Below are 16,836 nucleotides of genomic sequence, written 5' to 3'. Positions count from 1 at the left end.
ACAGATGACACTTAAGCTGGGCAGACCCTAATACTAGGTGGTACATAAGAACTAAAAGGCGACTTCTAATCTCATAGCTTCTCTCCCTGTTTCAAGTGGCTTTAATGGCAAAAAGAAACATAAAGTGCAGCCCACCTAAATCACCAGCATATTGATGTACATTTTTCCTTTGTGGGTTTTTTTTTTTCCCTCTTGTAAGAAGCGTTTGCTATTTAAAATCTGTTACTAGGTGATAATAGCATTTTTCTCTCTTCCCAAGTCACCCCTCCACATTTCACTGTGTGTTTGCAAGTAAAAATACCTGTTGCCATGCACATGAGAGGCGCAGAACGCAAAGCTGTAATGAAGCAGGGTTGGGTCAATGACAGCACCGTTTTCTGAATGCTCCATCAGTTCTGTAAGGTAGCAGAGGTGTCTGTAACAGCCTCTCACGCCATAACGGGCACAGTACTCATCCAGCACAAAGACTTGGCCAGGGCTAAACCACCCCTGCAAAAGGAAGAACAGAAATATATATATATATATATTTTTTTTTTTTTTCTTTTTCTGTACCAGGATTTGCTTTTCTGTAGGCACTGTTAGGCATTATAAGCAGAAGCTGCGTTACAGTGTCTTTTGACAATATTTTTTAAATTAGTAGTACGTTTCCTATTGTTTTCCAAAGAGCGAATGTCATCGATTTTGGAACTGATCTGGGCCACTGACAACGTGAAACCATCCCGTCTTTATTGCCACAGTGAGGCATGGGCAACCTGTTCTCCTCCACTGTCACTCACAATTAGTCAAATTTATTCACAGCATCTAAACTGTCAGTCACAAAGAATGACATTACAAAAAACTTCAATCTCTATATGAATCAATTAAAAAGAGAATGGTAAAGCAGACATGATAACTGAAATTGCCTAGTTTCCAAAAGCATTTTTATAAAGTGAACTAAGAGAATTTCAGTAAGTCTAGCAGTGGTAAACATGTACTATTTGGGTGTTTAAGTATTTGGGATATTGTTCTCATTCTATTGTCTTTCTATGACCAATACAACAAAGTTAATGTTTTTTTTTTTTTTTTAATAAATTTATTTATTTTATTTATTTATTTTTGGCTGCGTTGGGTCTTTGTTGCTGTGTGCAGGCTTTCTCTAGTTGTGGCGAGCGGGGGCTACTCTTTGTTGCGGTGCGCGGGCTTCTCATTGCGGTGGCTTCTCTTGTTGCAGAGCACTTGCTCTAGGCGCGCGGGCTTCAGTAGTTGTGGCACGTGGGCTCAGCAGTTGTGGCTCGCGGGCTCTAGAGTGCAGGCTCAGTAGTTGTGGCACACGGGCTTAGTTGCTCCGTGGCATGTGGGATCTTCCCGGCCCAGGGCTCGAAATCATGTCCCCTGCATTGGCAGGTGGATTCTTAACAACTGCGCCACCAGGGAAGCCCGACAAAGTTAATGTTTTACAGCAGTAGTTTCTGGTTCTCTTGAAATGAGATGTTAGGATGGGTGTGTATGTTGGCTAACAAGAGACGGCCAGGTTAGGCAGAGCTGGTTTATAAAATATTTCAGTGGATTATATGGATTAATTTAAGATAAAAAAGAGAAAGAAGAGGGAATGGAGAGTTTTCAAAGGGGGCAGCATAATTGTGCAAGAGAAGAAAAAGAATAGTGAGAGATACAGAAAGATGAGACTGCAATAAAAAATAAAAAGAGGAGAAAAAAGAAAACCAGAATACTACTTACTGTGGTGATAGTATAGGCACTGTACCAGACATACTATGTATATATTTAATATTTAGAACCATCATGCATAGTAGTTACTATGACTCCATGTTACAGATACAGAAGCTAAAGTTCAGAGGTAATCAGTGAATTGCTCAAGACAGTGCAAATCCGCTGCTGACCATGATTTACATCCAGGGTCATCTTGCGCTCAAACACTCTTTCTAATCACACCTACCCTCTAGGTGCAGTTGAAGACACACTGTAGTGTTCTCCTCACACTTCACATGGCACGTGAGGTCATCCACATAACGAAAACGACTTTTGACAGTTCAGGAACTAACCCCACAGAGTGGAATCCAAGAGGAAAGTGTTCCTATTGATGATCAGTCTATGTGTGCTTGTCCACAGAAAGATACATTAGGGTTTTGTGATGACTTGTTTTACTCTCCATGTAATTGTAAAGTCTGGGCTGGATTGGGTTTAAGCTACACAATTACATGTTGAATAATAGGTACTTAAAAAAGAGTCTATAAATGAATTAATGAACCATCAGCGTGATCATGGCAATAAATTGTTTAATTTCTTCCTGTCTACTGAAACATCTCTGATGAACTGAGAGCACATCCTGTCTAAAATCTTATTTTAAAGAGAGTGTAACTTTACTGCATGCAGCTACCATGTTCAGTAGCCAACAGACTAAGTGGTGATAGAAATAGGGATATTCCAGCTGGAGAAATTCCAGAGGAACTGCCATGAACAAAAATCCTTGGATTTAAAGGTACATAACGATTTTTAGGCTATAGTTTAATGCCCACATTCTAAGGAGTCAAGCATTCCTTCTAAATGTAAATTATACTTTGTATCTCGAATTTTGGCTGGTTTAAACACAAAGTAGCAGTTTAGCTACTCCATTTAATGTCTTTTTTTTTTTTTAAGGAAATTCAAATTATCTTTGGAGGGTTAGATGAAACTAAAGCTTTCCTCTGTTACATACAGCCCCTGTCATCGTATTATTTATTGCACTGTTTCTTTTCCCTGTCACTTAGATTGTCTTTCTAGGAACAAAGGGGAGACATGAATAGTACCACCATTAGGTGAGCAGAATTTAAACCTTGAAATGTCTGTACAGGTGTTAGTAAATCCTATCACAGAGGTTTTTTATCTTTAGTAAAGCCTTCTATTTTCATATCACCTTCTCCGGAGGGGCTGAGAAACCACAGTTCAGAATCTGCTCGAGTCCATTCTCCTGTCTATTGAGTGGTACAGCAGTGGTCTTCAAGTGTATAATTTTCAAATTGGGAAGCAATCGATTGGAATCCTCTATCCCTAACTCCAACTACAGTTATTAAATGAGTCAGGGATAAAAGGCCGCTTCATAACAAGTATTTCTCACTTTTAAAAATCTTTCACTCTAACCTATAGGGGACGAGATAGACAGATTTGTACTAACCAAGCAAGAATAGGAATCGTTCAGTCTGTGATCCAAAGTCTGCCTCTGGAGTATTCTGAAAAGGAAGGCGTGGTCGAGCTTGCAGGGATTCGCAGAAATAAACTCATCCATACCATGTTTCTGAAAACGGTCTGCATCTGTAAATTGAGAAAGGCATGTACAATACATTTATTTTTCTGGTTTAATAATAGGCAAATGCGGTTTTTGAACAACACAAAATGCATGTCTCATGATAACAGATGACTACTTTCCATTACATAAAATATGATGCCACGAATTCAGCATATAACCATAAAATGCAACATTTTTTGGAGCCTAAATAAAAATGACAGGGAAAAATCTGCCAATCATTTGGAATGAAGGAAATTCTATTCACATTCAAAGCTACTTCAAATATCCATCACAGAAATAATCTTTTTTCCCCCAATTTAAGAAAAGTTGATGCATTTGAAGTATACATTTACTGCAGGAACTGCCTGGAAAAGAACCCGGGCCTATTTATAAAAAAAAAACCCAACAACGATGGCTAGAAGCCTGCTTTCCAAATGGCAAACTAGGGCAGAAATGAACATACTAGCTTCAGCTGGATCACTTCCAGTCTTTTTTTGTAGGGAGCTTTTAATGGGACCAACTTTAATGGAGAAATGGCAATGAATGCTCTCAGGCTTCAAGTTTGAGAGACATGAAAAAGGGAGCATCATGTTTGTGCAAATATGCAGACAAAGCACAATGTCCCAAATGGAACTTCAATCAAAGGCCCAAATTTATTGTTCTTTACAGATTGCATCTTTCAACGCCTATAGACCCTGCGGGTTTATCAAAAGGCAAGCTTTTATGATTGCTTTCATTAATGGTATGTTTTGTCAACGTCTTCAATGTGAGTTATTTACTAAGGAGAGAGAGAGAGAGAGAGCCACACAGCACCCGAAAGGAGTGCTGGGTGTTACTACATTAGCTCTGTTAGAGATGTCGTGCATATTGGGCAAGCAATCAGTTATCAAGATAAAAGTGGGCTCTCCTCACAGTGGCAGAGCTGAGGTTCCACTGTTCCTTAAAATTCACGGATAGATGTCATTGCTGCTCATCACAAGAGGCAGAGTCCTAAATGTAAGCTAAATGCAGTTTTTAAAAACCTATATGGTCCAACCCTAAAACTGCAAAGGAAAGCAGACAAAAGCTTATTGATTAAACCCAATTATAGAGTCAGGCTCATAATAAAACTCAGTATTGATCTGTGGACATGATGCTAACATAATCAGTCACATTTAGATATTTAGCCCAGATCATATTGATCCATGTCAAGTTCAACTTTCAGCCATATTTGTGGACGGAAGAACTATATAATTCAAGCTGAAGGGTCTTCAGAATCACATGTAAAAAGAAAAGATACACAAACTAATTTATATCTCACGTCAGTGACAGATATCAAGAGGTGAACGCAGCAAGCAAGCAATGAATGGCCATTCACCAATGATGTAAGGTATACAGTTATGGTTCATGGAGAAAGTAGCATATGTATTCTTCTGCATTTAGTAATTACTTATCTGAATGATTAAATACATTACATGTGGTAATTAGTGTTAGTTGCATGAACACTAAACTAAACTGCTTTTCCTGAACTGAGAAATGAGATAATCCAACTTCTCCTGTATTTTATTCTTATGTCTGATAGTCTTTTAACATAAAGTTAAGTATATGATAATGTGAAATAATATCAAATGTGGAGGAAGAATATTGACAAATGCAAGGCATACATATGATAAAATCAGAAGATTTTGTATTTTAAAGAATTTATCTTAGAATCTTCATCTCTCCATTTATTTGAGTAAAAAAAATCTTTTAGTATCACCTTTATGAAATTAAATTACTAGTTTTATAAAACATCTGCTGAATTTTATTCATTATTTCTTTCACCAGAGAAGGTTATAACAAGAAGTTAAAAATAACACCCATTAATGGTTTATGTGTTGACAACAGGATATGTAATAAACTTCAGAGAAAAAAATCCATAATTCTCCTTTTACTATAAAGGTTTGTAGAAGCAAATTCTTATTTTAAAATAATGGGTATACAGTCTTTAAATAAGATACACAAGTTTCTGAAAAAAACTGAGTCTATAGTTCATTTCCATAATTAAATCATATTTTCAAAAATAAAGGTACTTTATGAATTATCTTCCTTATGAAATATAACTCAAAACCATATATTATTTAATGTGAGAAACCTTTCCAAATCACACACATAAGTGGAAAAGTACTTTTCTAGCAAATACTATTACTGATAAAAATAATATTTATGATAGCAATTTAAGTCACAAACATAGAATGTATATTGATGGTGAAAAAACATACAGGCAAACAAACCCACTAAAATTTTTATTAAAAACAACAACAACAACCTACAATCTCTTCAGGGCTGTAAATTCTATGAAAGTGAAATGTACTTTCTATGCCATCTGATCAGCACAATTCAAAATATTTTATGTAAATAAACTTCACCATGCCCTATTTTACCATTAGTTTCCATGAATTTATGAATAAATTAGAAAGGCAACAGTTTTTTTTTTAAAGGTCAATTTTAATGTTTTTTTTAAATTAATTAATTAATTAATTAATTATTTTATTATTTATTTTTGGCTGTGTTGGGTCTTCGTTTCTGTGCGTGGGCTTTCTCAAGTTGTGGCAAGTGGGGGCCACTCTTCATCGCGGTGCGCGGGCCTCTCACTGTTGCAGCCTCCCATTGCGGAGCACAATATCCAGATGCGCAGGCTCAGTAGTTGTGGCTCACGGGCTTAGTTGCTCCGCGGTATGTGGGATCTTCCCAGACCAGGGCTCGAACCCATGTCCCCTGCATTGGCAGGCAGATTCTCAACCACTGCGCCACCAGGGAAGCCCAGAAAGGCAACAGTTTTGATCTCTCTGTGTGGGAAACCTTTCATTTCAAAATTCTCTCATGGAACAAACATAAGGACACCAAGCGGGGGAAAGAGGGGGGAGGGGGGTGGGGGTTGGTGGTGGTGGGATGAATTGGGAGATTGGGATTGACATATATATGCTAATATGTATATAATAGATAACTAATAAGAACCTGCTGTATAAAAAATAAAATTCTCTCATGAACTAAAGTAAAATAGGAAAATAATTATCATTATAATAGCTAGTGTCTTATTTTTATAAAAGAATATTTTCATATAGTTTTCTCTTGGCATAACATGTCTTTATTAACTGTGAGGGTAACACAGAGTTATCATCTGGGTCAAATGGAAAACATGCTTTCAATCAATTACATAACCAAATCCAAGGCTTGGAGACTTGCTTTAAAACTGAGTTATACTCGATCATCTTCAATTCATGTTCATCATAACACAAAATTATGGTGATGAGTCTTAAACGGAAAATTATTCATGGCACTAATCAAATGTTCAATGACAACTTAGTTCAGTTCAGTTTGTCTTCTGAAACAATATAAGGAAATCATCAAAAGAAACCAACAAGATAAGAGCTAAAACAATGTACTGTAAAACTGTCATATATTGTGATGATTAACCTGTGGACTAAGTAAAGATGTTGGACATGATAAATGACGGTACTGGTGGAGAGTTTCTATGGTAACAGTTGGATACATGCTCTAGCGTCTTTAAGTAGTACTGTCACCAGGTGTGGTAAAAGTGGATGGAATAAAACCCAAATTGAGAAGGATTACTATTTGCTATAGATTTAAGAAATTATAGAGGCTTTATTCAAATGGGACCTGAAAATTTAAGTTTTTCATTAGGGTAATAGCTACTGGAAGTCAAGAGAAAAGAATAATAAGCAGGTTCACGGTATCAATTTAAACAGTTAACAATGACTTGCAAATAGCTAGCATAGAAAACCATGTGAGGTCTACTAGCAAGCTGGCAGGTCCCACTGTGGTGGGAGGGCTATTTGGTGGGCACAGCCAGCTCCTATGTGCTCAGGAACCCAAATCCCAGGAAGGGCACCTAAGTCAGAAATCAGAATGTGAGAAGGGTAAAAATTAACTGAAATGTTTCTCTTCCTTTGCAACTAATTCTAAGGATGCTGCATGCTTTTTTCTTTTCTTTCCTTTCCTTTCTTTTTCTTTCCTCCCCTTCCCTTCCCTCCCCTTCCTTTCTTTCTTTTTTTTTTCTTTCTTGCTGTTCCTGGTGGTGTGAGAGATTAGGGATATAAAAGGGAAAGGGGAAGAAAAAGAGAGTTGGAGGAAGGGGCAAGAACAGGACGGCACTGTAGAAGAGGCCATTTATCAGCCTTCTGAGACCACTCAGGTGCTTGGTCCCAGGCCTGGGACTCCAGTACCAAAAGGACTAAGAAGACGGTGCTGCTAGCTAAGAGCCTGCCTTCTCTGCAAAACCTTGAGCTAAACTAAGCAGCATATGAACCTTTGAAATACAATAACTTGTTTTAAAATTATCCTATGTTTAAGAGTTTGCCTGTAGCTGCATTTACCACTACTCACCCCAATTAGACTTTCCTTTTAGCACCAACTCTCACTGAGCTTGAAAATTTACAGCAAGTTAAAAGTGGCACAGAGAAGTACCACTTCTCTTTTTAGAGCACCCATATAGCCTTCAATAGGAAAAGTTTAATGTTTTAAAATTTTATGCAGATTATCTTGTTGGTATGTTCACGTACATATGGTTTATGCTGAAGACCTAACAGAAAAGGTTGGTAGATATATTCATGAGGGGTCTGTTCATGCCTCTATTATTGACCCAAGTAATTTCTTGGCTTGTTTTGGTTAATTGATTAAAAATGAACATATGGATTTACACATCTTACTTTCTGCAGCAAATAACAAATAAATAACACTTTTATATGATGACAATTTTAACGAACACATACAGACCTATAATCATAGGCAAAGTACACAGATATTCAACATTTATTTGAAATAATATATTCAATATAAAGTGGGATATACTTTACTGATGAAGGGTGAAATTTAACTTACTAGAGCAATCAGGAGAATTAGCTTATAAAGTTAAATAAGTTTACAGTCTGATTTAAGAATTTTTTAAAAGTTTGGCTAAAATTGAAAAGAAGGTAAGTACTCTGGTTCATTTTTGACACTGATTTATTATTGAAAGTCAACTAGTACTGTGTTGTATTGTATTATGTAACATACACATTATATGTATGAGAGGAAAATGAAAAAAAAAAAAGGTGCATGCACAGTATTTTGTTTGGGGACAGCAAAGAAGGACAGTTTAACTAAACAACGTCTATCCATCTGGCAAGAGGCAGACTGAAGCAGAAAAACTCAATAGTACTCCCCCCCAACCTCACTCCAATTCACCCTTTTCCTTAGAATTTCTGTAGATCTTGAAAGTCAAAGAAATATGGATGTAGAACAATGCACTTATTGGATAAATCTATAAATACACACCATTATATATACTTTTTAAAAGATAATAAGGTTGTCTCCTAATAAGTTAGATTTCATAAATTTATAATTTTGTTCTGACTATCCCTAACCATTTGGTATGCTTTAAAAATGAGCTTTTCTTTTTAAAGTTATAACATAGATGATTTGTAGAAATTCAGGCAAGAGAGGCAATGAATTAGCAACCAATCCCTCCAATTAAACGCATCCACTGTAAATATTTTAGGTATCATTCTACATATATTTAAAAATCTTTTTTAACAGAGTGAAAATAGCATCACATATATAATTTAGCATTTTTCTATACTAAACATTACAGAGAATTTTTTGCATGCTGTTGTTAACACCTTCATAGCCATTTCCTTTATGCCCACATGAATGACAGATATTAGTTTGTTTCTACTTTCCTGTTGTGGCAAAAATAAACATTTCTGTTTCATAAATGGTAAAGTTAATGTAAATATTCCAGGTTTGCCTAGAAAGCAGTATCATGACACTGTAAACAAGATCATGATATTACTTTAAAAAATCCTATCATGGGCTTCCCTGGTGGCGCAGTGGTTAAGAATCCACCTGCTAATGCAGGGGACACGGGTTCGAGCCCTGGTCCGGGAAGATCCCACATAAAAAAAAAAAAAAAATCCTATCATTATATGACAAACCCACAGCCAACATCATTCTCAATGGTGAAAACCTGAAACGATTTCCTCTAAAATCAGGAACAAGACAAGGATGCGCACTCTCACCACTATTATTCAACATAGTTTTGGAAGTTTTAGCCACAGCAATCAGAGAAGAAAAAGAAAAAAAGGGATCCAAATCAGAAAAGAAGAAGTAAAACTGTCACTGTTTGCAGATGACATGATACTATACATAAAGAATCCTAAAGATGCTACCAGAAAACTACTAGAGCTAATCAATGAATTTGGTAAAGTAGTGGGATACAAAATTACTGCACAGAAATCTCTTGCATTCCTATACACTAATGATGAAAAATCTGAAAGAGAAATTAAGGAAACACTCCCATTTACCACTGCAACAAAAAGAATAAAATACCTAGGAATAAACCTAAGGAGACAAAAGACCTGTATGCAGAAAACTATAAGACACTGATGAAAGAAATTAAAGACATTACAGATAGAGAGATATACCATGTTATTGAACTGGAGGAATCAACACTGTGAAAATGACTATACTACCCAAAGCAATCTACAGAGTCAATGCAATCCCTATCAAACTACCACTGGCATTTTTCACAGAACTAGAACAAAAAATTTCACAATTTGTATGGAAACACAAAAGACCCCAAAGAGCCAAAGCAATCTTGAGAAAGAAAAACAGAGCTGGAGGAATCAGGCTCCCTGACTTCAGACTATACTACAAAGCTACAGTAATCAAGACAGTATGGTACTGGCACAAAAACAGAAATATAGATCAATGGAACAGGACAGAAAGCCCAGAGATAAACCCACGCACATATGGTCACCTTATCTTTGATAAAGGAGGCGAGAATATACAATGGAGAAAAGACAGCCTCTTCAATAAGTGGTGCTGGGGGCTTCCCTGGTGGCGCAGTGGTTGGGAATCTGCCTGCTAATGCAGGGGACACGGGTTCGAGCCCTGCTCTGGGAAGATCCCACATGCCGTGGAGCAACTGGGCCCGTGAGCCACAACTACTGAGCCTGCACGTCTGGAGCCTGTGCTCCGCAACAAGAGAGGCCGGACAGTGAGAGGCCCGCACACCGTGATGGAGAGTGGCCCCCGCTCGCCGCAACTAGAGAAAGCCCTTGCACAGAAATGAAGACCCAACACAGCCAAAAATAAATAAATACATAAATTTATTAAAAAAAAAAAAGTGGTGCTGGGAAAACTGGACAGCTACATGTAAAAGAATGAAATTAGAACACTCTCTAACACTATATAAAAAAATAAACTCAGAATGGATTAAAGACCTAGAAGTAAGGCCAGACACTATAAAACTCTTAGAGGAAAACATAGGCAGAACACTCTATGAAATAAATCACAGCAAGGTCCTTTTTGACCCACCTCCTACAGAAATGGAAATAAAAACAAAAATAAACAAATGGGACCTCATAAAACTTAAAAGCTTTTGCATAGCAAAGGAAACCATAAACAAGACAAAAAGACAACCCTCAGAATGGGGGAAAATATCTGCAAATGAAGCAACCGACAAAGGATTAATCTCCAAAATATACAAGCAGCTCATGCAGCTCAATATCAAAAAAACAAACAACCCAATCCAAAAATGGGCAGAAGACCTAAACAGACATTTCTTCAAAGAAGATATACAGATTGCCAACAAACACATGAAAGGATGCTCAACATCACTAATCATCAGAGAAATGCAAATCAAAACTACAGTGAGGTATCACCTCACACTGGTCAGAATGGCCATCATCAAAAAATCTACAAACAACAAATGCTGGAGAGGGTATGGAGAAAAGGGAACCCTCTTGCACTGTTGGTGGGAATGTAAATTGATATAGCCGCTCTGGAGAACAGTATGGAGGTTCCTGAAAAACTAAAAATAGAGCTACCATAGGACCCAGTAATCCCACTACTGGGCATATACCCTGAGAAAACCATAATTCAAAAAGAGTCATGTACCACAATGTTCACTGCAGCACTATTAACAATAGCCAGGACATGGAAGCAACCTAAGTGTCCATCGACAGATGAATGGATAAAGAAGATGTAGCACATATATACAATGGAATATTCCTCAGCCATAAAAAGCAACAAAATTGAGTTATTTGTAGTGAGATGGATGGACCTAGAGTCTGTCATACAAAGTGAAGTAAGTCAGAAAGAGAAAAACAAATACTGTATGCTAACACATATATATGGAATCTAAAAAAAAAAAGGTTCTCATGAACCTAGGGGCAGGACAGGAATAAAAACACAGACATAGAGAATGGACTTGAGGACACAGGGAGGGGGAAGGGTAAGCTGGGACGAAGTGAGAGAGTAGCATGTACATATATACACTACCAAACGTAAAATAGATAGCTAGTGGGAAGCAGCCACATAGCACAGGGAGATCAGCTCGGTGCTTTGTGATCACCTAGAGGGGCGGAATAGGGAGGGTGGGAAGGAGACACAAGAGGGAGGGGATATGGGGATATATGTATACATACAGGTGATTCACTTTGTTATACAGCAGAAACTAACACAACATTGTAAAGCAGTTATACTCTAATAAAGATGTTAAAAAAAATCCTATCATTACAAAAAATTTAATACAGTGAAGCAAAAAAGTATCATAAAAATACTTACCCTTACCAGCTATATAGGTCAGCAAAGAAATGAAAAACATATTTAAACATTTAAATAAATGTTTAGAAACATTTATTTCTAGTCATTTTAATTTCATGTTATTTTCTCAGTTTCCACTAATGACTCTAAAAGTTGTTCTTCCAAGAGATGATCAAGAAAGAGAAAAAGAAAGAATACAGAAGTCAAGGAAGGGAGGAAAATACGAAAGGCAAAACTAGTCTCTGGAGCAGTCCAGTGGCATCTCTGATAGAGGTCATGGTCAGTAGCTCATTTGGATGAGGTAGAAACACATTTTTCTTTCTTTGTTTTTTTTTTTTTTTTTCTTTTTTAAAGAAAGGTAAAACAGTAGGGTCTGCTCTGACAGAAAACTTTACTAACAGCCTGGAATACAAGAAAGCTCTTAACGCGACTGGAACAGTTTGGCTTTTTAGAACAAATTTAGCTTTTTTAAAATAAGTTTATCAAGGGGCTAGAAAATTCAGTTCCACTTAGCCTGATCAACACTGCTTTGACAACACATTGTTATCTAATAGAAAGGTTTTGCTAGAAAGAAATTATATGGCTATCTGAATAAACTGATTATTAGATCCTTTACTCATTAATTCTGTATCATGCAGTCATGATTTTAATGTTTTAGAGCAGTGGTTCCCATCCACTTTTCTTGCCATTGTGTGTAAGATGGTTGATATCCTTTATGATATCGGCACACTCCTTGGGTATTCCTTGCACACAAGATGTAAAGAAAAAATACTGGAACACAAGTGAATGAGGGAAACATTTTCACAAAAATGATTTTCAAGTCACCGTAATTCGGCAGTTCTCAAATGGGGGTAAACCTTCCCCACCTTTTCCCCTGTCCCCTGGAACATTTGACAATGTCTAGAGATATTTTTGGTCATCAGACCTGGGGTGGGGGGGTGGGTCAGTGCGGTCGGGTGCTACCGGCATCTAGTGGGTAGGAGACAGGGATGATGGTAAACATCCTATAATACACAGGACAGCCCTCCCCTCAACCCCTGAAACAAAGAATTATCTGGCCCAAAATGATAGTCTTGCTGAGATTGAGAAACACTGCTCTAACAAAGAAAACAATCACTCTGCTTCTGATTAAGACAGTGTCATTAAAAACAGATTAAACTTCCTCCCTGAAACAACTAAAAATTCATGTAAAAAATATTTTAAAAAACATTCTTAAAATTTTGGACATCATGCAACATAGGAGAGTGAGTCCTAAGAAACAAATGAGATGAGCCTTTTAGTTGCCCCACGTTAATGCCAGGAGAAACTTTCAAAGCTGTGGCTCAGGGAGGGAGAACCCAGGGAGAGCCAGTGGTCTCCCTGAGTTGAGAAGGTGGAGCTGACAGTTCAGGAAGGCCAAGGCTGCTGGAGTTTGCAGGAAAGACTACTGTTCCCTCTCGCTGCCCCATTTCGTATTCAAATGAATACTGACCACCTCACGCAAGGGAGGCAACAACATGAGGATGGGGAAAGAACCACCCTAAAGGATTAGAGGGGACAATGTCCCAGACTCACACAGAGCCTGGAGCAGTGCTTGTTCCCAACAGCCAGAAAATAAAACCTCAAATTTCACTGGTCATCAGTTGGGGTCTTTAAGAATAGTCGTGGTCCAGAACTGGGGACAACTCATCCTAGACTAGATGCTATGTGGTCCCACCCAACAAAACTTAAAAGCAAAACCTGAAAGAATCACACTTCTTTCAAGTAATTTAACCGTGTCTTAGAATAAAGCTCAAGAATATTTTTGTGAAGAAAACTACACCAAGGCACATTATAATCAAATTGCTCAAAACCAGTGATTAAGAGAAAATCTTTAAAGCAGCTTGAGAAAAAAACCACATTATATACAGAGGAAGAAACAAAAATGATAGCACATTTCTCATCAGGAGAAAGAAAAGCAAGTTAGCAGAGAGTGGAGAAAAGTCTTTAAAGTCCTGAAAGAAAAGCATCTTTCCAAAGGAAGGTAAAATAATGACATTTTCATATAGAAAAAAGCTAAAAGCTGAAAGCACTACAGAAAAGTCAAAGGAAGTCCTTTCAGAAGTGAAATATCTCTATAAGAGAATAAAGAGTGCTAGGAATGGTAACTACCCGGTTGAGTATACAACATTTTCTCTTATTATTTAAATTTCTTTAAAAGGTCATTGACTGTTTAAGGCATAATAATAATAATATCAATGTATTGTGGGATTTACAACATTTGTAGAAGTAAAATGGATGACCAGAATCGTGCAGGGGCCAGGAAGGGAGATACGGAGGTATACAATTGTGAGATGCATATACTATGTATGAAATGCCATTATCACCTGAAGATGGATTGGGGTAAGTTTAAAGGTGTACACTCTGAAGCCTAAAGCACGCAGGAATCTGGAGTCGAGCTCATATTCCATCTTTATTTGGCCTAAAGTGCCTTTAAGATGTCTAAATGTAATACTAACGGGTGTCTAAAAAGAACAGCAAACAGTTATTTGCTGCATGAAAAGTATGAGAACAGAGAAGAAAATAATGCATGTCAAAATGCTGCTCCCCTGGAGGAGAATCTTGAGAGTAGAAGGGTGTTGAATGAAAAGTTCCAATTTGAGCTTACAGTTAAAGACCAACTGATTTATTATATTACAGAAGGAACCAAAGAAGTTTTAAAAAGGAGTAGAACAAGTTAAAACATTTGGTTTAATGATTATTAAAGCTACGTTTGAAAATGTTTCTATCATTATTACATAATTTGTTATTAATTACTTGTAAATTAAAATGAAAAATTTAGTTCTTAATGATTTATATTAGCAGTGAGAAAATGACATGAATATAAAGGTATCTAGAAAAAGAAAGTTGCCTTGATGACTTTTTTTTTTTTTCCGACCTACAACAGAAAATAGGCCTATTATCCTTTTGGTTTGTTAGAAACAACTCTAGAAAGTTATGGTCCATCATTTTGGTATTCTGGAATCTAATGCCAGTTTGATTTTGCAATACTTTTCCCATTTCAGTAGAACACGTAAGTTAAAATTACATTAAGTTAAAATCAATTTTCTTTTATGCTCTTGAGATTCCCAGAGACAACCCAGTGCTTGGCAAATTCATGACTGGAAATCATAGGCACCATTTATTCCAGGTTTGTCTGAAAAATTAGATAACTGATTCTATGACTACTAAAATGAACTATTCTCATTCAATTAGGAATCAGTTAATGATGTAAACTATAATACTGAACAAATTTGACTCAGGCAATTTTATATCTTATTAAGGTTATTAATTGATAATCAAATTATTTTTCAACACAACTTACAAAGCTGAGCATCTGCATGGAGTGTTCCTTCTTTAGGATTCAGCTTCTGGGCTTGAACTGCAGGAATGGGTTTATACGATTGACCTGTGGCCCTATACATGGCTTGAACCCACAATATTCTATCCTGTTCATCATCACTTGCAAATATTACAGTGTCTCCTTCTTTAACAGCATTGAAGAACATCTGACCACCCTGAAGCCCTGTGGAGGAAAAAATAGACATTGTTAAAAACGTACACAATTGGCAGATTTTAACCTCATTCATTAAATGGTCTCATGGAAAAGAACTGATTTGCTATTTGAGCTCAATGCCTTGAATCATTTTTAGTTGAGGATCAAATCCACAATCCAATAATTGAAGGAAAACAATAAGGTGAAGCTATACACTTCCATATCACTTTGGAAATTAAAATTAGCTTAGGGAACAGTTCATAACAAAGCAGCATTCTGCAAGACGTGCAAACCTACCCCAAAGGAATGCATAGCAAAGTCTGATATTTCATGCCAGAGAAGAAAGTCATTATCTGCCAGCACATTCCTCATTCTATATGCAGGAGATATATATGACCAGTTGAGCAGTAAAAAAATACAGGTAAGATAAAAATGATACTTACATTGCATGGTATTTTACTTTTGCAAAATTCTTTCATAGAGAAGATATTTTGTATTTTAAGTGATTGATCAGTGAATGTGATCACTGACTTCTATTTTTAATCTATAATAATTTCTTTATCCATTCATTAGTATCTATATATTTCTTAACCTCACTTTATTAATTTCATTCATCTCCATATATTCATTCATTCATTCACTTATTCACTCACTAATCTCAAACACTGAGTGTCCAGTACTATACACAGCATTAATATATTAGGAGGGAGGGAGAGAAGTACAAGAATGTGATGTTGGGGAGAAAATTAGTAGAATATAATATACAGTTATTCATTAGCTATTTCTTTCCCTATTTCTGTCTCTTGTACCTTTTGCTTTTCAGTAAAGAAGTTTCTGAAAGCACTGTTGATATTTCTCATATAATAATTTCCCCGTAACAGTAACTTTCACATATTTCATCCTTGTACTGAGATAACAGAGATGATGACTTATGGCTAAAACTAAATAGCCTCATAAAGATATAAGTCAAATCCCATCAAATCTTGTCTAGGTATATAAATGGAATATGTACCATTCACTGAATGGAGTTTGAAATGGAGAATAGACACAGGATATTTATGACAATTTCATGAATACATGAGAGGCAGGGAAAGTGATTCAACTAAGAATTACCTGGGTGGGGATCTGTGTAATCCACAGTGTATCCTTCAAGCTGCATTAATTCCTGTGGTTCAGACTTTTTTTCTCTATAACTGCACATAGCAAAGGTGTACTGGCTAACCTGCATGAGAAAAAAAGTTTACATATTGGTTACATTAAATTTATCTTCTAGTTTTTTCTTTATCAGAAGACTCTGACCAAAATAAAAAAAAATAACATATGATTTGCATATAAATTATTAAATGTTCGCATTTTTTAAAACCTTGCTCAGAGATTAAGAACCTTTCATTTATCAGCTTGCAGTTAGGCCTTTCATGCCTATGACCCAGCATTTCCCAGTTTGATGACCTGCTGGCCAAGATTCTATGAGCTATTTATTAATAGAAGAGCCATAAAAAAAATAGTTGTGTTAAAA

General features: G+C 36.5%; 1 protein-coding gene across 14 annotated transcripts in view; it reads right to left on the bottom strand.

The window, feature by feature from the left end:
* The window catches only part of CADPS2 (calcium dependent secretion activator 2), a 545,377-nt gene that overhangs the window by 159,725 nt on the left and 368,816 nt on the right, over window positions 1-16,836 (bottom strand). For all 14 annotated transcript variants that reach the window (XM_057549848.1, XM_057549852.1, XM_057549849.1 and 11 more), the window contains exons 10-13: window positions 16,434-16,542; window positions 15,150-15,350; window positions 3,149-3,285; window positions 302-489 (exon numbers count right to left, since the gene is read on the bottom strand). In XM_057549848.1, coding sequence (XP_057405831.1) covers window positions 302-489; window positions 3,149-3,285; window positions 15,150-15,350; window positions 16,434-16,542 — 635 coding nt within the window. The remainder of the gene's footprint in view (window positions 1-301; window positions 490-3,148; window positions 3,286-15,149; window positions 15,351-16,433; window positions 16,543-16,836) is intronic.

The sequence above is a fragment of the Balaenoptera acutorostrata genome, chromosome 7 (genome assembly GCF_949987535.1).
Source record: "Balaenoptera acutorostrata chromosome 7, mBalAcu1.1, whole genome shotgun sequence".
In the NCBI taxonomy this organism is placed as follows: domain Eukaryota; kingdom Metazoa; phylum Chordata; class Mammalia; order Artiodactyla; family Balaenopteridae; genus Balaenoptera; species Balaenoptera acutorostrata.
This window is presented reverse-complemented; position numbering and strand designations above follow the sequence as displayed.